We start from the raw sequence: 24151 nt of genomic DNA, 5'->3' as shown, positions 1-24151 counted from the left end.
CATATTACATTGCATATCTCCTCACAGTGATAAATTCATGTAAGGCTATGTGCCCACGATGCAGAAATGCTCAGGATTTTTTCCTGAGCGTTTCTGCATCTCCCCTGGCAGAAAAAACGCATGTGGATTGTACATGCGGATTGAACATGCGTTTTTCCTGCCAGGGACATGTGGATGTGAAGCGTTCTTCACTTGCATTTCCGCATGCGGGTTGACAAGCGCTTTCCAAGCGATTTTAGCATCACTTGGAAAGTGCTTGACAACTTGGTCACACTATATAAATCCATGCAAACGGCATGGATTTATATAGGGTGACCGAAAGAATGGTAAAAAAATAAATCTATACTTACCTTCCGATGGCCTCCACAGTCTTGCTTCGCTGCGTCCCATCTGCCGGCAGATCGCGGTACACTGAAGGACCTGCCGACGTCAGCATCACGTGACCCGTCACATGACTATGACATCAGCGCTGGTCCTTCAGTCCGCCGCGATGTGCTGGCATGGGAGGACGAGCGCATCGGGGGCAGTCAGAAGGTAAGTATAACATTTATTTTTTATTTTATTCTTTTCTTTTTACAGGTTCTATGGTACCCGGGATTGGAGGAGAGTCTCCTGTCCTCCAGACCCGGGTATCATCCGCACATTGAAACGCATGGAATACGCATCTACATATACAGCACTGCGGAATCCATGCATTCCAATGCAAGTCAATGGCGGCGAAAACGCAGCGCTTCCGCAAAATAATTGGTAGTGCTGCGTTTTTTCCCGCAATGATAATCCGCAGCAGAAATTTCGGCAGCATGTGCTCAGCACATGTGGATTATCATTGGGGGACATGGCAGGCCTTCTACCATGTGTTTTTTAAGCGTTTCTGCAGCGTTTTTGCCGCTGCGGAAACGCTTAAAAAACGCATCGTGGGCACACAGCCTTACAGTTATAAAACTCAAGCAGTGGGAGGACTGCTTTATATATTCATATCACATGGAGGACACTGAGACTGCAGTATACATCACTTAGGACAGTGTGAAAATCCTGAAAACATGATCTGGTGGGAGAACTGGAGTTTGGGAAACAATGACTTAGCATATACCAGACTGCAGTATATACATCACATGGGAGACACAGAGACTGCAGTATACACGTCACACAGGAGACACAGAGACTGCAGTATACACGTCACATAAGAGACACCGAGACTGCAGTATACACGTCACATGGGAGACACCGAGACTGCAGTATACACGTCACATGGGAGACACCGAGACTGCAGTATACACGTCACATGGGAGACACCGAGACTGCAGTATACACGTCACATGGGAGACACCGAGACTGCAGTTACACGTCACATGGGAGACACCGAGACTGCAGTATACACGTCACATGGGAGACAGAGACTGCAGTATACACGTCATATGGGAGACACTGAGACTGCAGTATACAAGTCACATGGGAGACACTAAGACTGCAGTATACACGTGACATGGGGGACATCGAGACTGCAGCATACAAGTCACATGGGAGACACCAAGACTGCAGTATACAAGTCTACATGGGATACATCGAGACTGCAGTATACACGTCACTTAGGACAGTGTGAAAATCCTGAAAAAATCATCTGGTGGGGGTTGTGAGAACTGGAGTTTGGGAAACACTGACTTAGTATATACCAGACTGCTGTGTACACATCACATAGGAGACACTGGGCCTGGTGTATACATGTCACACATGGGAGACACCGATACTGCAACATACTTCACTTAGGACAGTGTGGCAATCCTGAAAAGATGATCTGGTGGGGGTTGTGAGAACTGGAGTTTGGGAAACACTGATTTAGTATATACTGTAGCAGACTGCTGTATATACATCACATAGACGCCGTGGCTGGCGCGTACACATAACACAGGAACCGCTGGGATGTGGCATCGGCATGTAATCCTTCGCTGTATACGCAGCAGTAGTGCACATTGCCTGCGCATGTTCACAGTCTGAGGAATTTAAGGGCCGACACCATGGGGCCAACTTCCCAAGCACTGTGGTCCATAACAATCTTCCTGGGGCTGGCGTTATGATTACAGCCCGCAGGCTAGATGCTCCCCACCCCTGCTTTATAGGCTATGTTCCCACCATCTGGCCATAGCAGCACTTTGGACGCAGCGTATTTTCGCTGCGTCTGATCACACAGGTAAATCCACATATATTCATTGAACAATGCGGAGTTACCACATCCAATACATTCTATTGGGGATATTTCTGTTGCGGACACTAGCGTCTCCGCTGCAAATAACGGACATGTTGCAGCTCGTAAAGCCACACCGTGGGCGAGTATACACAGCGTGAAATAAGAGTGGGCAGGAGATTTGTATAAATCCATCCACTGTGCTTCTAATGTGGAGCGCAGCGCATGGTGGGCACGCTGCATAGCCCTGACCCCTGACCCCGTGTATGGCTGTCAGACCTCCCACCTCTGTTTATAGCCTCAGACTTGCTGAGTTATTCCCACCAGACGGAGGAGTGAATGGGAACATCGATCACCTATTCACTGGCGGGTAATTGATATGTAAGGGCTCGGGTCCTACTGCTGGAACCACCACACATCACAAGCATGGGTCAGGAGTCCCTGAGGTGGCAGTGGCCATGGCCGGGCACTACCAGAGCCATGGTCTGTGATGGACATAGCCCAGTGCAGCTAGTTGGTGCCGCCTGCAGCTCCCGCCGTTACTGACACGTAGCGCCCTCCTCCCTTTGTATCTGTGCTCAGACGTTCCTGTTTCCTACAGCGCGCAGTACACGGACGAGCCTCCCGTGGCCGCGCTCTTCTCCAGCCGTGAGCGCGCACCTCAGCAGAGGACGTCCTGCCCCGCCCCCCGGAGTCGCGCTCGGGGCGTTCCTTATATAGGCGGCTGCTCGGCGGTGCTGTCCCACCCCAGCTCCTGTCCTGTGTCCCGGCGCCGATCACCTACCACTACGCAGCCATGTATCGCTATCTGGGGGAGCTGGTGTCCCGGGGCGGCGGTGCTCTGGCCTCCGCTGCAGACACTGCTCTGCCGGCCGCTGCCTCCCCGCTCCTCCGCCGGTACAGTCAGGCCGTAGATCAGGAGGACGACCCCAACTTCTTCAAGATGGTGGAGGGGTTCTTCGACCGGGGCGCTGGCATTGTGGAGGACAAGCTGGTGGAGGACCTGAGGACCCGGGAGACGGAGGAGCAGAAGAGGAAGCGGGTGAAGGGCATCCTGCGGATCATCAAGCCCTGCAACCACGTCCTGAGCGTCAGCTTCCCCATCAAGAGGGACAACGGCGACTGGGAGGTGGTGGAGGGCTACCGGGCCCAGCACAGCCAGCACCGCACACCCTGCAAGGGAGGTGAGTCCCCGGCGGCGCAGCTGCTGCACAACCTCCTGCATAGCGGGGCTGCGGGCTGTGCCCCGTCTGCATGTACCTGACCTCAGCTGCTGCACAACCTCCTGCATAGCGGGGCTGCGGGCTGTGCCCCGTCTGCATGTACCTGACCTCAGCTGCTGCACAACCTCCTGCATAGCGGGGCTGCGGGCTGTGCCCCGTCTGCATGTACCGGACCTCAGCTGCTGCACAACCTCCTGTATAGCGGGGCTGCGGGCTGTGCCCCGTCTGCATGTACCTGACCTCAGCTGCTGCACAACCTCCTGCATAGCGGGGCTGCGGGCTGTGCCCCGTCTGCATGTACCTGACCTCAGCTGCTGCACAACCTCCTGCATAGCGGGGCTGCGGGCTGTGCCCCGTCTGCATGTACCTGACCTCAGCTGCTGCACAACCTCCTGCATAGCGGGGCTGCGGGCTGTGCCCCGTCTGCATGTACCTGACCTCAGCTGCTGCACAACCTCCTGCATAGCGGGGCTGCGGGCTGTGCCCCGTCTGCATGTACCTGACCTCAGCTGCTGATCCGCTCATATGCCGGATCGTCAGGACATGAGCCCACGTCTATGGGATAGTAAGAAGATGACTCCAGCTTCAAGAAGTTTGTGTCTTTTTGTGTAAGTTTCCTCCCCCATCCTAACATGGCCATTCATGAATGGCTGCTCCCTGATTGAGATGCTAATGCGGGGTCTTCCTTTATCACCACGGCTGCCCTGGGGGGCTGCACTGATACTAGGGCAGAGTCCTGCACACTGTATAGCAGTGCCCGGGGGTTGGTGCTGGGCAGCAGATCTGCAGCTGTCAGTCTGTAGGCTGGAAGCAATGCAGTCATTGTATATAGGTGGCAGACGTCACTGGCTCTAAACGCCCCACTAAGAATGTGACTGGTGTGAAGGGTGAGTGAAGGTTTGGGAGGCCCTGTGGGACTTGACCCTTTACAGTTCTGCCACTCCTTATACTTGAGCACCAAAACTTTAGCCTGTGTTAACTAACTTTTTTTTTTTTTCTCTTAATGTAGGAGGTTTTGGGTTTAGTTGAGCTGTTGTGTTGTACGGACCTGGCGCTTGGGGTGGAGGGACGTGGTGGCTGATATCATGGGATCGTTCCCGTTTCTGGACTGCATTGAGGTCTGGGGCTCAAAGTCAACTATTGTATCTACTCCATGGAGCTTGTACCCTCTCTGCTCGTCTGTAGGCTTCTCCCTACTCTCCACAAACAGAATGTAACTGGGCTCACAATCTATACTGTGCTGTAGAGTATGTTGGAGCTATAGAAGCATCAGAACAGGTGTCTCATATGTGCAGCATGAGTCACATTGGTAGCGGGTCAGAGGTTGTACAGAGGCAGTCTGGCAGAGGCTGTTCAGAGGGCAGGGTTTGCAGCAGCTGAGAGCAGTGGCAAGTCATACAGTAAAGGGGAGTACAGGGTGACGGCCTTTTGGCCAGCTCTGAAGGATGTTGGGTGCTACATAGGTGCTCAGCGGCACAGGTGACTGCACAATAGGCTCAGCCATGATTTTTCTGAACTAAATTTGTACGACAGGAAAGATGGCTACGGTGTACTGTAGGGCCGCACATGACTGAGGAGCTGGATGTTTTGGTACAAAATGCTGCACTGAAAGACCTGTTAGGCTTTCTACAATTCTTCTAAATGGGTCATCAGATGAGGAAATTAGCAATCACAAAGCTAGGCCTGCTATTGTGAGGCAGTGGGGGCTGAGCAAAGAATGGGGGTTTTGAGCCACTGCTGCCGAAAGGGGTTTCTCACCTTTTTGCTATCATTGTATCTAAAGCGTCAACAGGATGGGTGTTGTGTGGAGATTTCTGTCCCCAGCAGGCAAGCTCTGATGGCATGGTGCATGAGTGCCATATCAAACATCACTTTTAGTCTGTAACCACAAGAACACATAGGGCTGCACGTGTGCTGGGAACAACCCCAAGGGATGTTTCTAATGAAGACTGATGCATTGCTGTCTCTTACTACTTGCATACAGGTAGCATGGAGTATGGGGCAGATGGGAGGGACGGTGACTACACTGCAAATAAGACACTCTTTCTGTTCTTGTGAAGTGTTTGCTTTCATTTAAAGGGGTTCTGTACAACCTGGACAATCCCCTTCAGTATTTCTCTTTGTAAAAAAAAAAAAAAAAAAATCTATACTTTCCTCCCGCCGCAGCGCTAAAAGTGCAGTAGCCCAACAGCTGCCACAGAATGGCTGCAGGGCCCACGTGGCATAACACTGTCGAACGAACCATGGCAGACCCGCCGCCAACATTACTGGAACAGCGACTGTGGGAGAGGAGTATGGTGTGCATTTTTAATTTTTACAAGGAGGGCAACTTTATTTAAAATGTTGTCCAAGTTGAGGGCAGGGAGAGGGGGGGGGGGGTGATTCTGAAACATTTTGCACTCATTTTGTATAGGTAAGTTATCACCATAGTGCATTAAAATGGCCCACCGCCTTTACACTGGCTGAATCCTGTCCCAGAATATTAGGCCAGGCTCGTGTGAGCATGTGCAGTGGGAAGATGGCACGACCGTACATGGGATAGCCACACCTCCCACTGCACTGCATTCTGGGACCAGTTTCAGGCACTGGAATAAGCCTGCAGCTATTTTAATGTTCCAAACTTATTACCTCTCCAAACAAATGAGTGTGACATGTTTATTGGCATTCAGGATTTTTTTGTATTCCCAGAAAACCTTTTTTTTAATAGTTTGATAACCTAGGAGAAAAACGGAACACCCTGACCCCAGCATAAAGAGTAGGACCCAATGTGAGGTTGGCCAATGTAATGAAACCAAACCGAGCCGCTGTTGGTCATTGTGGGAGGGCAAAGTTTCCACCCCGCTGTCAGCCTCACATCTGATAAACCCCAACTAGTCACGTGGGCAGTCCAGTCTGGCCGGCGAAATTTGTCTAGCAGCATCTGTAGGGATCAGCTTGTACCTGCTGTACTGAGGCCACTCAGCCGAGGATGCTCCGAGCACCCTAATTATGCGTGTGAGTTTGATAGGGATCACCGCTCCTATCTGGCTCTGTGCTTGGTTTAATATGCAATGTGCGACGGACGGACTCCCTTTATAGTGTACATGTGCTCCCACACGTCCTGTGTATAAGCAGAGTACTGCTGCCCTTTTCTTCCACTGCAGGTTAAGGCTGTGTGCCCACGATGCGTTTTTTAAGCGTTTCCGCAGCGGAAATTCCGCCGCTTAAACACTTGGTAGAAGGTCTGCAATGTTCCCCAATGATGATCCGCATGTGCTCTGCACATGCTGCGGATTATCATTGCGAAAAAACCCGCAGCACTACCATTAATTTTGCGTAATTGCAGCGCTTTTGCCGCCATTGACTTGCATTGAATCGCATAATATCCGCACCACTACATGTGCACACGCGGATATTAAGCGATTCAATGTGCAGATGGTACCCGGGTCTGGAGAAGAGGAGACCTGTGAAAAAAAAAAAAAAAAAAAAAAAAAAAAAAATTATACTCTCCTTCTGATGACCCCCGTTCTCCTTAGCTATGCGTCCTGACTCCCCGGCAGCTCATGATGGTCTAAAAGGACCTTCCATGACGTCATTTAGTCATGTGACCTGTCACATGTCTAAATGATGTCATGGAAGGTCCTTTTAGACCACCGCGAGCCGCACAAACACACTGGACGCATTGGAGAAGGTGAGTATGTTTGTTTTTTACCATTCTTTTACTATTAACTTTGTCACACTATATAAATCCATGCCGGTTGTATGGATTTATATAGTGTGACCAAGCTGTCAAGCACTTTCCAAGTGATGCTAAAATCGCTTGGAAAGCGCTTGTCAACCTGCATGCGAAATTGCATGTGAAAAACGTGGGACATGCGCTTGTCCCTGGCAGAAAAACACATGTACAATCCGCATGTACAATCCGCATGCATTTTTTTTTTTCTGCCAGGGAGATGCAGAAACGCTCAGGAAAGAATCCGGGGCATTTCTGCATCGTGAGCACATAGCCTAACACTGCTTTTAGTGCAAACACCAGTCTAATGTCCAGGATCTGTCTTGATTCTGATGTGAAAACTTTCTCCATCTATAGCTACTGACACACCTTTCTCCCGCTATTCAGCATGACCTCTATTAGGCCTGCAGGCAATTAAACAGGTAAGGCTTCTCCATGTGTAGGCTGCCAAACTGGCTTAAGGAGACTATAGGCTATTCAGAGCTCTTTTAAAAAACATAAATGTGCAACTATCCTCTTTAGAGAGGAGGAGAACTAGAACTCTAGTGTCGCCTATCCCAAGAAACAATCCTAAAAGTCAGTATCGACACTGTAATGAGCCTTTCTGTAGTACTTTGCACTGATGAGGGGCAAACGCCCTTAAAGGCATATCTGGAAAGTGTGGTTTGGCTTTTATCCTAATCCATCTGGCAAGGCTCGTTAAAGGGTCGATGTTGACTTCTAGGATTGCTACTTCCTATAAGTGTCAGTAGCATTACTGTCCTCTTCCTCCCTGAAGAGGCAGTTTCACACAGGGGACAGCAGGATAGTAGGGGGAGATGGCCAGCACTTTGGAGCAATCTCTTCTAGGTTTAGACAAGATGTGTAGAAGTTGTTTTTGCATTCCTAACTTCTTATACTTGTGTGTAATTGACAATGCAGTGTAGTGATGAAGAGTTGGGGTTATCACTGTAAATATCCCAATACCTTTCTACTCGTCATACTGCCTGTCTGGCTGTTTTTACATCAGGAATGTGGTAATGTCGTTTCTAGCATAAGGGAGTAGTACACTTTAGTTTAGATTTGGTTTGTTGAGTGGAAAACGTTAGTGGTTGAAAATATTTGGCAGCGAGTCAGTGATTCATAGACTTTCCTCTTTCTTTTCCTGTGAGATGTTTGCAGTTTGTGTAAGGGTAACTCTTGGCAACGTTGTACGCTCCACTTTTCTTTTGGAACAGTAACGTTCATCTAATCCTGAAATGGCTGGTGCTATAGCCTGAACGCTACAGGTTGATTTACTACACTGACACGTGGAGCGTTAAACAGATAGTTTGTTTAATATATATATATATATTTTACTTTATTTTTATTTTTTTTTTTTTTGCAAACAAAACTGCTAACCAGTTTAATTTTAGACTGTTGTTGTGGGATAAATTGGGTTATATGCTATAGCTTATGTTTCCTGTACTAGGTAAACACTAATTTTACATGTCACTTTTTTTTTTCCTTACAGGTATTCGTTACAGCACAGAAGTAAGTGTGGATGAAGTGAAGGCTCTGGCGTCTTTAATGACATACAAATGTGCTGTTGTAGGTAAGCTGGCCTTTTAGTAAGATAATAACAAAGAGGTGGTCCAAAATACAAATTAATTTATCTTAAATCCCTATCTATTTAATGCCATAATCCAAACTTTTTTCTAATATACGTTAATTAAGAATTCCCTATCCTTCCCGAACTACACTGTTTTGTTTTTTTTCCTACTTCCTTTTTGACAACTCTTCGTTTGACAATCCCAGTGCATCAATGCTGCAACCACTTGCCCCTCCATGAAACAAAGCGTTGGTCACCTTCATTTCAGGGGCTGTATGATGTGAACAAACAGTGCACTCTTTCGCCAGCTCAGATCAGTAATAATGAGCCGGCAACAGAGCGCATGGTCAGTGTGTGTTGCAAGTTGAATACCTGGCTTGCTGAGACCAGTGCTGCCCCTGAAAGTGACTTCACTGCCCCCATAATGACGCTTCATTTGTGTGTTCCAGCATACACTGGGATTCTCAAAGGAAGGTACATCAAAAGTACATGGTTTCCCCGAAAAGAAGATCTTTTGCTCCGAAAAGATGAGTTGAGGCTTATTTTCAGGGGATGTCTTTATTTTTTTTTTTTTCCTATGAGCAACAATTCGTTTATTCTTGAACAAAAAAATCAACATTTATTCAGATATAATGTGTGTGTGTTACTTCTTAGCCATCATTTACAAATACTATTATGTGAAGAAAAGGCAGCTGGTTGCTGCAGAAGAAATGTGGTACTGCCCAATAATTGGAAATTACATGCATCACCGTTAGTTTTAGGGTCATCATACTGTGTTTTTTTTTTTTTTTAGGCACCACATGCCATAAAGTAGCTTTTATGCTTCAGATTTTGTTACGTTTGTGTGTAATCTTAGTTTCTGTATAATGTAACTTTTTCAGATGTGCCTTTTGGAGGAGCCAAAGCTGGAGTGAAAATAAATACTAGAAATTACTCAGTAAGTAGATCATAGATAAATACATATAGTTTTATTCTTAATATATGCATATATTTATTTATCTTTTATTAAACAGGATGCAGAACTTGAGAAAATTACAAGAAGATTTACTATAGAACTTGCCAAGAAAGGTTTCATTGGTAAGTTGGCATATAAATGGTAATGTACAACAAACCTAAAGTGGTTGTCCACTGGACACTCGGTCTTAATGAAGTCAGTTTCCCGTAAGAAAAAACCTCTATATTCACCTCCTGGAGTACCACTGTTCCAGTATTCTCTGCTCTTTGGTGGGTGACATGATATTGTTGTCACATGACCCTCTGGCAGCCTTTACTATTTTATAAGGGTGGACTTCCACTCCTTCGGAAAATTGAGCTGCAGCCAATCAGCGACTGGTGACCCACCAAGCATAGTGGAGCTGCTGCGGGAAATTGTTTAATCACTTCAGAGCCCCATATGCAATAAAAACAAAGTGTTCAGTTGTTAACCCGTTTTTTAAAGTTGTATTTGTAGACAAAATAATTCTGTGCGAAGGTGTAAACTTGGCATTTATGCGAATATCCGTAGATTACAAGTGTATAGATCAGGAGACAACACAAATCCCACCTCTAACCTGGTGCCAAATATTTACCTGTACATATGTTTAAATTCAACCCCCATCTGTAAAACTGAGATCCTCACGGACACCAAAAAACTGCAGTGAAGTTGTTCCACGTCCACGATGACTTCCATTCTACAACCCTGATCAAGCACGGCTCTCCTCTGAGCTAAAAAAAAAAATGTAACAAGTTAATTAACTTTTATTTCCTAATTCTCCTGGCTCATGTGAGAATACATTTTGAAAATCTTTAAAGTGGGTTTTCCCCACAAAGTTAATTTTAAAGTGTTTTTAATCCATACATCTTGCAAAAAAATTCCACAATTTGTGTTTAAAATTAAATGTTCCTGTGCTGAGAGAATCTTATAAATGTGCCCTGCTGTGTACTATGTAATGGCTGTGTCCATAGAAAGTGGAATAAATCCTACATAATCGTGACCATAAAAAATGACACTAGAGATGCATCAGGGTATAAAGTTCTATGCAGTAAATATTCAAATATTGGAGCATGCATTATGAGTAAAGCACCCACATGGAAACAAATCTGCTGCAAGGCAATGCCGACACATAGAAAAAATTAAAAAAATATACAAGCCTGTGTGGAGCCTTGAAAAAACACCCCTGACGCGCGTTTCATTTCTTCTGAGGGGTATTAACTACTGAAATTGAGAAGTGTACAAAAAGTATTGCTCAAGCCCTCAAGTGGCTAAAAAGATTGTATTAAAGTAACAAAAAACTCAAAAAGCTAATCTTTCTAATATATTAAATAAAAAATGCTAGCATAAGATAATCTCTGATTTTAATTTAAATAATTATTCTTTATTTTTTCTCTCTCATATGATTAACATGCTAAACAATTGCCTGGGTTTCTGTTACTTGGGCCCCTTCCACTGCACCCTGTCCCCACCCCTCCTTCCCAAAAAAATAACTATCAAGACATTGCATGTACCATAAAATGTTAACCATAAACTACAGCTTTCCTGCAAGAAATATGCCATTGTTAACCAAAAAATGTCCTGGATTTCACAATATGGAAACACATTTTAACTTTTTTGAAATGTTAAAACGTACTATAGAATAAAGATAACCAGATAATTTTTGATAGATGTAGTGCCCTGCATTTTAGTGTTTTACGACATACTGACAGTGACCGGAAACTTCAACCATGTAACTGTAGACCTGTGAATCAGGATTCTCACCATTGCCAGGTCGAGCGGATGGTCATATGACTGCATGTATGTGATTCACATGCTCGTGGTCACATGGCAACTAGACTTGCTCAGCCTCTTCCAATAGAAGTGTGTTGAGCGAAGCTGGATAAGTCTAGTTGGTGCAAGACTGCTGGTATACAAATCATAATACTGGGGAATCCTGAATCACTGCAGACTTCTATATCTTGCCTGGACAACCCCTTCAAACACTGGAGAGCATGACCAATTTAATTGAGCATGTCAGACCGCCACCCCTTCCTATACCTACTAGCCTTTTACTGCTACAGAAAGCTGAAATTGAAGTCTGTGCTGCCCATAAGAAATTGGTAGAGCTTTGATAACAAAAGCATATGAACAAGATGTTATACAAAATGGCCAACCTTTCTAATCTTTTACTTTATGAACGCTTTTCCTTATGGTGACTGCTATAAAATGTAAATTATTTTTTTTTCTTCCCTTTATGTAGGGCCTGGTATTGATGTCCCTGCTCCTGATATGAGTACTGGAGAGAGGGAGATGTCATGGATTGCTGACACTTATGCTAACACAATTGGGCATACAGTAAGTTTGTGTGTTTTCTTTCCGGTTTAAAAAAAAAACAAAAACATTTCTAGACTGACTGAAAATAAAGGAACCGGCATTTGCTTGTAATTCTGTAGTTGCCCTTTAATCACTTGCAGACCACCCATAAACTTTAACCCCTTAATAGCCTATGACGTATTAGTACGCTATAGGCTATCACCCCTGGTTCATCACGGGCTCCGGCGCTGAGCCCGCACTGAATCGGGCACATGTCAGATGTAAGAATCAGCTGAAATGTGCCCGCAACAGCCGCGGGTGGAATCGCGATCCACCCGTGGCTGTTGACCAGTTAAACGCCGCTGTCAATCGGACAGCGGCATTTAACCGCGCCAGAAGCGTGGCCTTAGCCCTGCCCTTCAGTGACCCCCATCACGTGATCGCGGGTCACTGATGGGTGGGCATGGCAACCCGGGGTCTGCAGCGGACCCCTATGATCGTCATGTCTCGCTAGCTATGAGCGCCATCTAGTGGTTGGCGCTCATGGCACAGGAGCATTTCTCCTGCATACAGGCGAAGATCTGTTCGTCGCTAGTGATGAGCGAGTATGTTCGGTTAACCCTTTCGCTGAGTATGCTCGGCCGAGCACAGAGTATTTATAGCGTGCTCGGGCTTTAACTTTTCGTCGCTCCATGAACATGATTTGCAACTGTTTCCTCACATGAATTAAATCTGTCAAACGGTTGCAAATCATGTTCATGGAGCGACGAAAACTTAAAGCCCAAGCAGGCTATAAATACTTTGTGCTCGGCCGAGTATACTCGGCGAAAGGGTTAACCGAACATACTCACTCAACACTACTCGTCGCCTGTATGCAATAGAAACCATCAGGAAACTGCAGCTTATAGTCTACTATGGAGACTATTGAAGCACGCAGAAAGTGTAGAGCAAAAAAAAAAGTTTAAATAAACCCCCCCCCCTTTTGCCCCATTCAAAATAAAATAATAAAAAATTCCCACATGCACATCTGGTACTGCCGCATTCAGAATCGCTCGATATAGCAATATAAAAAAATAATCCGATCGGTAAACTACGTAACGAGAAAATTCTAAATGCCAGAATTACGTTTTTTTTTTTTTGTCACAACATTGCAATGAAATTCAATAACGGGCGATCAAAACATGGGATTTATCCCAAAATGGTATATAAAAAAAAAAAAAAAAAAAAAAAAAATCAGCTCGGCATGCAAAAAATAAGCCCTCACCTGGCCCCAGATCACAAAAAATGGAGACGCTACAGGTCTCGGAAAATACCGTTTTTTTTTTTTTTTTTTTTAGCAAACTTTGGATTTTTTTTTTCACCACTTAAATAAAAAATAACCTATACATGTTTGTCTACGAACTCGTAATGGCAGGTCAGTTTTAGCATTCAGTGAACGTAATAAAGAAAATAAATAAATAAAAAGCTGTGGAATTGCATTTTTTTTTTTTTTGCAATTTCACCGCACTTGGAATTTTTTTCCCCGTTTTCCAGTACACAATATGGTAAAACCAGTGATTGGCGTTTAAAAGTACAACTCATCCTGCAAAAAAATAAGCCCTCACATGGCCATATTGACTGAAAAATATGGCTATGGCTCTGGGAAGAAGCAAAAAACTCAAGGTCCTTAAGGGGTTAACATCCAGGCAGTCTGATTATTGCCGTGCATTGACATTCTAAAATGTCTGTTAAACTAAGCTGCTGCATGAGATCTTGCTGAAGTGAGGAGCCAGATGTCGGCCATAGCCCGATATCCCATAGAGAAGGATTATTACCATCTCTGCTTTTTTGATTGTATACATAGCACTGAACAAATGCTGCATATACAGTCTGAAATGCTAACAGCACTTCCTACTCAAGACCCATCAGCCCTGTAATCGTTGGGTGGAGGGGGCAGGAGTTGCTGGGTCCAAAAAGTCTTGGATAAGCTCTACCATGCAGCTAATAGACTCAATTTTCCCTGTAACTGGGACTAATGTAACAGCTCCAGTTACAGGGCATATCTGATTAAAGTTTTAAAAGTTGAACTGCCTCAATGATTTTTTCTTAACTCATGGGGGGCACAATGTTTTGAATATTTAAACAATAAAAAGCAGGAGAAAATACGGGAATAAAGCTGCCATTTTAAATTGCTGTTACTAGACTTGCCCAAGTTAAAGGGGGTGAGTGATAGAGGTATGTTAGGTTTTTTATGTAAAAAAACAAAAAAAAAAAATTCTCCTTTCAGCCCTCAATCCCGCTTTCCTCCTGATATCAAGAGGAGGAAAGAAGACATTGAAAATCTAGAAATAAAGCTCTACATATTGCAAAAAATAATTTTAAAGCTCAAAAATTCCAAAATATACCTTGTCTGGATTAGGGGAAAATGGCCTGCTGTTGACCTGATTAACTTTATCTAATGGTGAAGAGTAAATGTCTTCTCTTTCTCCTCATTCTGTTAGGATATTAATGCACATGCTTGTGTAACTGGAAAACCAATCAGCCAAGGAGGCATTCATGGGCGAATCTCAGCGACAGGACGTGGTGTCTTTCATGGGATTGAAAATTTTATAAATGAGGCATCATACATGAGTCTGCTGGGAATGACCCCAGGTTTTGGTGATAAAACGTTTGTTATTCAGGTAAATAATTTAAACTAGTAAATTAGATTAAAAATAATTGCTCGTGGTGATCTTTTAACTATTTTTTTTTTTTTTTCCTGCTAGAATTTCTTCTTGAACAGCAATCATCTGACTGTCCCATGCTTTGTTTTTCACAGGGATTTGGTAATGTAGGTCTACATTCAATGCGTTACCTTCATCGCTTTGGTGCCAAATGTGTTGGCATTGGTGAAATAGATGGAACAATCTGGAATCCAGATGGCATTGACCCCAAAGAGCTTGAGGACTATAAGCTGGTTAGTGTCATCTTGTTAGATGTTAAAAGTATTGTCCGGGGTGCACACACTGATGTCCTTTCCTTAGGTGTTCTGCTGATATAATTGGTGTAGGTGCTGGCTGTTGGGTCGTTGGCAATCTTTTATTGCTGACCAACTTATAGGTCAGAAATCTGTTAGTCCCAAGCAACAACTCCACATCTTCTTGCATCTACACCAGGGATGTCAAACTCAAACACACCGAGGGCCTAAATGAAAACTTGGACAAAGTTGCGGGTCAACCAGTATACAGTAAAATGGACCCAACACAGTCCTCCATCCAGGATAATGGGCCCTCACATAGGCCTCCCATCCAGGATAATGGGCCCTCACATAGGCCTGGTGGTTCTGGTGTCACGGACCAGATTTGGCCCACGGGCCAGAGTTTGACACTTAGTGTAGATAATAAGACCTGTGTGTATTTGTGCTATCAATGTACTGTGGGGTTACAGCGGAAATGCAAGTCAATAGCTTTAACCTTTTTGATCTAGCACATCACTTCATAGGTTGTGGCGGTAGGCTGCTGATTGTGCAGCGCTGTCAACCTAAGTTTAAACGTTGCAGATCATAACAATGTAGCTGCGGCGGAGACTCTGTTCTCGACCTGAGGAGGGTGGATAAAGCAGAGTTTGTTTCTAAAAAAACAAACTTACAGCTTGTACAGGGATTTTCTGAAACCATTAAATATTTAATAACATTTAATTCCTTTGGTGAGGAGCAGGAGTGTACAAAAAGTACCACGCACAATACTGCCTTATTTGTAGCAAAGTATATAAAATAAGGCAAATGTCATTGTCCCTTCCATGAAAATGTTCCTCACTTATTGTAATCTGCATATAATCCCTAGCAGCATAACCTATACTGCCAGATAAAAGACTAGCTGAGTAAAAAACAGTGTACTTTATTAAATAAAATAACAGATAAATAGGAAACCAAAAAACAGGGTGGGACAAATCCTCCAGTAGAGAGAGGTGGTAAATGTAGCTAGTTTACATCAGATTCATGCCATATGGTTATCTAAAGGTAACAATGACACAATGCCTATATATAATTATAATATACATGAAGGTACCCTTCTCCAGAACAGGGAGGAGTCAGGGAGAAATAACGGGCAATATACAGATTGTGTATACCAGTGGTAACAACAAACCTAAATTAACAATTAATAAAGTGCCAAGTGCGATCTAAAAGAAAATGTGCTTGTAAATTAACTCCATTATAACAGCCTATAGTAGGTGCAGCATAAAGTGCCTATATTGTCATGCAGCCATAGTCAAATGCATATAGTACAACCCCAATCCTAGCAGAAGACAGATCGGTACATTACCTTTTTGTTTTCAATAGGAGTGTCCTGATGCACACATGTGAACAGCCTCACCTCCCAAAACCCCTACGCCGTTTCGCAATACGTGCTCCGGGCAGTGACGTGACTTCCGGCGCCGGGGTGGGTGTCTGACTCTCTGGCGGGACATTATTAATACACATATAAAAACCATCATGAGACCCTGAACCCCATCACCTAAACCCCCTCAACCCCTGGAAGAAGCCAGCACGAAACGTGTATCATTTAATTGTCTCCTTTTCACTCCAGCACTTTATGTATATCTACCTCAATTTATGTATGAGTTTCTGCTACCTATATGAAAAAATCCCTTCTGATCAGCATTTGACTGTCATGTTGGGCACACTGCCATTATGTTACTTATGTCTTAAGTGTGACATGGATTTTTGAATTTGGGGAGTGTATCATTCTACTCTACTCCTATAGAGCTTCTGGGTTTTATTATGTTTATCAATTTGGCACTGTGCATGTATAAACTCTTGTGCCTATTGGGATGGAGCAAAAGCTCCCCCTAGTGGAAGTATTGTGTACATAATCTATCGATGAATCTATTCTGCTAGTTCTTCCCCCTTTTTTGAGTTTTTAATCTAATAGAGTTGATATATATTTTTTTTCTTTTGATATGATGGCGTTTACTTCTTGACAGGATGCAGCTGGACCATTTTAATTGTAAAAATACCCTATCGAGGAGACAGAGAATAAAGCAGAGGACACCATTAGCCCTAGCGTTCTGTAAAGCATTGCATCGCTTATTACCACAAGGTGGCAATGTAATCCAGTCCGTGGATTTGTTTCTTGCCATCCTTGATAAATGGTGCTCCTCCTAAAGTCATCGGCAGAACTCCAATATGTATCTAGCTTGACTTGACAGCCCCCTGTTAGAATTCAACTGCTCTTGCGATCCGTTTTAGTTAGGCCACTGAAGAACCTGGTTATGTCCCCAGGGTAGGTGCCGAGCTCTAGCTGTAATCCTAGTTTAATATCAGGTGTAGCGTTCATATGACGGGTGACCAGGTAACGCCTGAGGTCAGTGCTTGGGGGCAGTAGCTTTTCTTTAGTCTTCACGCCAATTATTGCTTGTTTATATTTGTCAAGAATTTGATTTGTAATATTCACATTATTCTACCAGCAACATGGGACAATTGTTGGGTTCCCCAAAGCCCAGCCGTATGATGGGAACATTCTGGAAGCGGACTGTGACATTCTCATCCCAGCAGCCAGCGAGAAGCAGCTGACCAAGTCTAATGCCCACAGGATTAAAGCAAAGGTGCAGTGATGCCAGTCCACTGATCACACCTAATCCAGAGCTGCTCTCATCTTTACTAAGTTGTTTTGCTTTAACTCATTAGATCATCGCAGAGGGAGCCAATGGCCCTACAACTCCTGAAGCCGATAAAATCTTCCTTGAGAGAAATATTATGGTGATTCCAGTAAGTATGTGAGAAGACACACTTCATGAATATCTTACAAAAATTACATCTTTGCATTGTGTCTGCCATACAGAGCTTGTATCGTTTATTAAAATGAAGGCATTAATACCTTCATGCAATCATGAAATGCACGGTGTGCTCTGCTGCAGAACCAATCCGTTGTTAGCGGGAGGTTTTTGTGTCTCCTCTGTTAAGATGGATGCATGCATACCCTACAGAGCCGAGCAGTACGGAGACTACTGCAAGGGGGATTCAGTAAGTCCCTGGCTGCCATGTTGACCCGTCCACACCATTAGATACCATCAATAGGAGTGAAGAGCACCTTTAATAGACACGCAGTGCGCTGCGGGGCTTCACTGGTTTCTGAGCCAGGGCCGGAGGATATGTATGCTTTATACATGCTCGCGGGCATGGCCTCACTCCATACACTTGGATGGAGCGAGGTCACTCTTCAGGGCGTGGCATCACTCAATGCAAGTGCATGGAGCGAGGCTGCGCCCTCTGGCCGGGAGTATGTATAACTCATACATGCCCTCCAGTACTGGTGAATCCTCTCATCACAGTGTGCGCTCTGGAGGATTTAGAAGTCTGCAGTCAGTGACTTCAGACTTGTCGTATTGAGCCAGACAACCCTTTTAAGGTTTAAGCTGGTTTACTGATTTAAGCTAATTGCCCCTTAATCGATGGACATTGGAAAGCTTTTTTTCCCCCTCTAACAGGACTTGTATCTGAATGCTGGAGGTGTTACAGTGTCTTACTTTGAGTGGCTGAAGAATCTTAATCATGTAAGCTACGGAAGGCTGACCTTCAAATATGAGCGGGATTCCAACTACCACTTGCTCAGTATGTATTTCTAATCCCTATTTGGTCTGACCACAGGCGGGTAACATGCACATTAACAAAATCTTATGTTTAATTTTTAGTGTCTGTCCAGGAAAGCTTGGAGAGAAAGTTTGGCAAACATGGTGGAGCCATTCCTGTGGTGCCTACTGCTGAGTTCCAGGCTAGAATATCTGTAAGTGTATCTTCTGCACATGTGTAAATGATTTGCAATGGCTTTTAACTTACTATTCCATATGCTACAGATATCCATAAGAGAAGCTCAGACGTATGTGATGTACAGTAATTTTATTGTAGTACTACCATATTAGCCAGAAAAAAATGTAAATACTTTTTATGCCCAAAAATGACAAGTGTTCTAGGAGTGATAATTGTTCTGTCTAGCCAATGAAGGTAACACTCCTAGAATACTTTGTCATTTTTGGGCATAAAAGTATTTCATTTACTAGATGTCTTTCAGGTCTCATATTCTGCTAGGTTACATATAAAACTGGAAATGTATCTTTTATTTTCACCATAAGTTGTCTTTAACTTGCCATTATTGTGTAAAGAATGCAGAAATGCCAGGGTTTTAAAGGAAATCTGTCGTCCTAAACATCCAGTCCAATCTGCAGGCACAATAGTATAAAGCGGGGGAGCGGAGTACATCTATATTATAACCGGGGTTGCATGTCAATGTCTGAAGCCTTTATAGACTGCGCATGCGTGACGCACAGTCTGGCTCCAGACAAAAGCACGCATGGAGCCGTTACAGGTAAGAGGAGTGTATAGCGCTGGAGATTGCGGTATGCGTAGACACTGAACGCATACTGCGATCTCCGGCGCCATACTTTCCTGACTGGGAGCAGCATTGCCGCGATGCCTCTCTTCGTCTGAGACTGGGGCAGGAGTGAGGTGTCGGTTCGGCGCATAGCGCTATCCGGCACCATTTTACTGAAGACACATTTGCAGTATGTCTTCAGCAAAATGGCGCTGGACAGCACGGTATGGGCACGCGCGTACTCCGGCGCCACTCTCCTCCCCCAGCCTCCGGCAGAACAGGACACCGCAGCGCAGCGCTGGAGCACAGGGAAGAAAGGTGAGTATAAGTATTTTTTGTACGTGTACAGCATGAAAGGGATGATGAGGGGGGGGGGGTTAATCCTCTGCTCTTTCTGGAATGTGCAGTCCTATCAGTGACTATCTCTGTATGCACTCTTATACAAGGAAACCCGTTAATCGCTGATGGGACCGCCCACTGGACCAAAAATCCCAAAAAGGGGTTTAAATACACAGGTTATCCTAAATCTCATCTTGCACAAACTATATCAATCTGCTCAGGTCCCGCTATTCTATAACTTGGTGCTTGCAAACGAGACTGCAATGTTCATGGTGAAAGGTTGTCTTTAAACTGTTCACTTTTGAGGCTGAATCACTAGTTTCTGACCTGGGAGTGCAGCAGCCCTACAATATATAAATACATGTATACATCCCATAAATTCATACAGACCAATCAGATCTCATACTCAGTCTCTGCGAATTGAAGTGTGGTTTGGCTTTTATCCCAAGTCATATTGCAAGGCTTGGTAAAGGGTTGATGTTTACTTTTAGGATCACTGATTCCAATAGGTGGCACTAGAGTTCTTGTTCCCTTCCTCTCTGCAGAGGCAAGTTGCAAACCTGAAATATATGAGTCATTTAAGCTGCATTACTTCTCTATAGAATCTACTTATAAAATGAATGTACCGAACATTCAAATTGGCCAATTGCTGGGATCCTAACCTATCAAATGTTTCTCCTTTGCCAAAAACCTATATATTTAAAGGGCAAGAAGGATTTTTCTCGAATTTTATAAATGTGAATTTTACTTTCAATTTTATTTTTAATAACCTATTCAGTGTTCTTTACATTTTACCAACCCAGTTTCCCAACTACTGTTAGGAAAAGCTAATTTTTAGTGTGCTCTGAGTAAGCTTTTGTGAAGTCTCAAACTGCCATGGAGAAAATCTACAACAAAAAATACCGTTGCTATGTATTTAATATCCAAAGGTTTATTAATTTTTGGTGTGGATTCTATCCTGTGCAGACTCTCCTCACTTTGCACCTTGTGAACCGTAAGGATACTGAAACTTCCCAAGTAAAGCATTTTAGCTGTTGGCACTTGTTAGCTTAATAATTTTCTACATATTTTTCAGTTAAAATGATATACTTAGTAATTGATAAAAAGGTTTCCACCCAGGTTTTTTTTTTTTAAGTGATATTCTTATCTCGTACATGAATGACCTATGCCAGGATGTGACCGATGTATAGGAGATGCGGGTCCACCAATGGGATTTGCAATGATCTCTAAAATGGAGCACTGATGGTCAGCCTTCCCATACGTTGCTGTGACAGTCATCTATTACAAGTTTATGGCATACTCTTTGGCTATGTCAGAAGATGTACGAGTTAGTGCATGTAGAGAGTGCCAAGCCAAAAAAGGCTCCGGAGTTAGTGTCTCTAGTAGGGTAATGGTACTTTCTATTTTTCGATACAAACTTAAATTTAAGGATGAACTTTGGTATTTGTCTAACATTCTGTCTTTCTGTACAGGGTGCTTCTGAAAAAGATATTGTTCACTCTGGCCTGGCATATACCATGGAACGATCTGCAAGAGTAAGTTGAAAAATAATAATGTAGTAAAGAAAAGAGAAGCTGTAGTGGGACCCTTTAATGTCCAGAGACTAAAACGCACAGCAGTGAGGAGCACCATCATGTGGCCTAAAGCCATCCTGTGTCACACTGAAGGCTGTCAGCTTGTGACACCACTGCTTCTGGCCGTGGGACTGTGCTGTGGATTGTAGTCAGTGGTGCTACTTCTAGCTCGGTACTGCACGTGAAAAGCTTTACTGGTACAAGCTACCGTGGGCACCAGGAGGCTCTATAAATGTAGTAACGTTGGCTGTCTGACGTTGGCATTGCGGCTGGATGTAACGGTTATAATACTTTCCTCCTTTTTCTTTCAGCAAATCATGCGTACTGCGATGAAGTACAACCTTGGCTTGGACCTGAGAACTGCTGCCTATGTAAATGCCATTGAGAAAGTATTCAAGGTGTACAACGAGGCTGGCCTGACCTTCACATAAACTAGGCGGCCCCCTGGATTCTCATCCATCACCCTCCATATCATATACAAGTTTACATATAACCACAAGACTTCATTTGTTTTCCACCTCGCTCATCATAGAGGATCCTACATTTAAATGCTTCCATCCTTCTTTTTTTTTTAAACCTTACTCCACTGGTGTAGACCTGATAAATGACACTTGCAAAAATTTTGTAGACCCATGATAGTATTGCCATGGTCATTGGCTATAGGGTTACATTGGTTGCTTACATTATTGGACCCGCTTTGACAGTCATTTAAAAAATTCTATTCATTTAGTTTAATAATTTTAACTTTACCAGGCCATTGTGTATTTGTGACAAAAAAGTCTTCAAGTGGGGGACTGCATATGTGGATCTTTTGGTTTCTGCAAAGCCCTTAAATCGGTGCATTTGTTAGGGAAAAATGGGAAAGGCCCTAGGTAGAGTGCTTCAGGGGAGTCTCTCAATGACGTATTTGCACATTAATCTCTGCTGGCCTCCTTTAACCTATGCTGCTGAAATCTATATATTTTTTTTTTATTCTGTTCCATGTGTAAAGTTTAGTATTTTACTATGGGGATTACTTCCTGTAAATAGTCACTTAGACTAAATCCAACACTTTTACACAAACTTTTTTTTTTTTTTTTTTTTTTTTTTTTTTTTTAAACCTTGTCACTCTTTGGCTTATTTTACTCTTGCAGTGAGGATGATTTTCAGGATTGTTTCAAAATTTTTATTTTTTTTTTATATTGCCATTACCATTTTTTAATGGTTCAGTCTATTTTTGCACTGAGCAACCTTGTTTTGCGTAAGTAGCAGTTAACAGCGATTTGTCTTAATCTTCCATCGATGGCTGGAACAGTTTGCCTAAGTATATTGTATTGTTTTTCTTCTTAAGCCTTGCATTAACAAATGTATTTGTTTTTTTTTTTGTTTTTTTTATCAAAACTGCCACTGTAGTTCCAAAGAGATTTGTCACAGAATATAGAAATTTGTAACCGCATGACAAATGATCAAATACGATATTAAAATTCCTCCTTTACAAAAATAATTGTTTGTGATTTTATTTTTTTATAATCATTTCATTACTTTTCATTTATGAATCGAGGAAACTCTAGCCAAAAAGCAAGTAATTGATGTTGGACAATGTGCTAAATAGGTGATCTAGAAATCAGTTTGAGGGCTCACTCACACGGCTGTACGTTCCCTCATACAAGATTCGGGCCAATTATACTAATTGCACTCGGCTCAAACTGGCAGTGTGATCTGAGTGTCACCCTTGGTGTGATTTTCTCGCATGAGGCTCGTATCCTAGGTAAGAAGAATGAGCAACTTCTCCCTCTTCTCCATTGTTTCTGAGCGTATATCGGACTGCACTCTTGACATCCGAGTTTGACGTTTCACATGCACCCATACAAGTCCGAGTGAGCATGGTCCGAATTTCCGATGCACATTCAGCGATTGATCTACTATGGGGCCGTGATCTGCACTGCCCCAGAGTATAACATTGGAACGAGTGCTATCCTATAAAACCTCATGTAGTACTTGGCCATGTTATACACTCGTGTGAGCGAGCCCTACAAATGTTCACTTGAGATTCTGCTTCAGCTTCTTATCCAAAGTTAAGAATTTGGTGCAGAAATTTTCTGCATCTCTTGGCAGGTAAAAAGCTGCGTAAAATAAACAAACACGTTTTTTTTACTTTCATTTTTAGTGCAGATTTTTCCCCATTCTTTTAGTATAAGTGTAATGTGCAGTTAAAACGCTGAATGAATTGAGATGTAGGTTTAAATCTGCACCAAATGTGCAAGGAAACATGCAAATGTATTCATGAGACTTCAGGATTCTCATTCACTTTGCTGGCATCAGGAAACCCTTCAGGTTTAGTGACACATCTGCGCAGAAAAACAAGAATAAATCTGCAACCTGTACACAAGCCCTAAAGAGGACTTTTAACAAATTTTCATATTTAACTGGACATGCAATGTAATAATGGCTATAGAGCGGAATAAAATGTCTGTTGCGGAGGTATTGGCAAAGTATTTGGCTCAAAGAATTAAACCCAAATCCGTTTAAATTTCCACATTTACTGTCTTTTTTTTCAGCAGTCTAGCAAACTGTATTGAAGTCCCACACACTCCATTGTCTAAAAAATACCTTCTTATCCCACCGTCGCCTCACACCCCATACGGTGCGGTCCAGTTCCTATTGAGTGTAATGGTCTTGCTTTGGCACCTCTCTCCATCCTCCTGCTTGCTTCATGTAGATGACACTTCCTATGATAATCATACAGTGTACTCTTAATTGTGCTCCCTAGGGTTGAGAGAAGTGCTATAATGAGCATGTGCCAGGAGAGTCCAGAGAGCGCTGATGACCCAGAAGTAAAGCTGGTGCCTGCACATTACAGTACAGGGCAAAGTATGCCTACCCATGGCCGTGATTGGGGGCACTGTGGATGACATTTATAATTTTATATAGCGCCATTGATTCCATGGTGCTGTACATTATAAGGGGTTACATACCAAATACAGA

General features: G+C 43.5%; 1 protein-coding gene across 1 annotated transcript; it reads left to right on the top strand.

Moving 5' to 3' along the window:
* The first annotated feature begins 2858 nt into the window (after nt 1–2858).
* LOC141273694 (glutamate dehydrogenase, mitochondrial) lies at nt 2859–22670 on the top strand. Its single transcript, XM_073685950.1, has 13 exons — nt 2859–3363; nt 8607–8687; nt 9566–9621; nt 9698–9761; nt 11897–11991; nt 14430–14609; nt 14747–14884; nt 17374–17511; nt 17594–17674; nt 18394–18517; nt 18598–18689; nt 21086–21148; nt 21499–22670. The coding sequence occupies exons 1-13, from the start codon at nt 2976–2978 to the stop codon at nt 21616–21618; spliced, it is 1620 nt and encodes a 539-aa protein (XP_073542051.1). The 5' UTR covers nt 2859–2975; the 3' UTR covers nt 21619–22670.
* Nucleotides 22671–24151: the final 1481 nt, after the last annotated feature.

This window comes from Phyllobates terribilis, unplaced genomic scaffold (genome assembly GCF_046119375.1).
Source record: "Phyllobates terribilis strain yellow unplaced genomic scaffold, ASM4611937v1 Scaffold_5__5_contigs__length_657084704, whole genome shotgun sequence".
NCBI lineage: Eukaryota > Metazoa > Chordata > Amphibia > Anura > Dendrobatidae > Phyllobates > Phyllobates terribilis.
Note: the sequence above shows the minus strand (reverse complement) of the source record. Positions and strands in the feature narration are given on the sequence as shown.

Coding starts and splice junctions, on each gene's coding strand:
- LOC141273694 (XM_073685950.1), top strand. CDS start 2,976: ATGTATCGCTATCTGGGGGAGCTGGTGTCCCGGGGCGGCGGTGCTCTG. Junction 9,622..9,697: donor TAAATACTAGAAATTACTCA/GTAAGTAGATCA, acceptor TTTATTAAACAG/GATGCAGAACTTGAGAAAAT. Junction 9,762..11,896: donor TGCCAAGAAAGGTTTCATTG/GTAAGTTGGCAT, acceptor CCCTTTATGTAG/GGCCTGGTATTGATGTCCCT.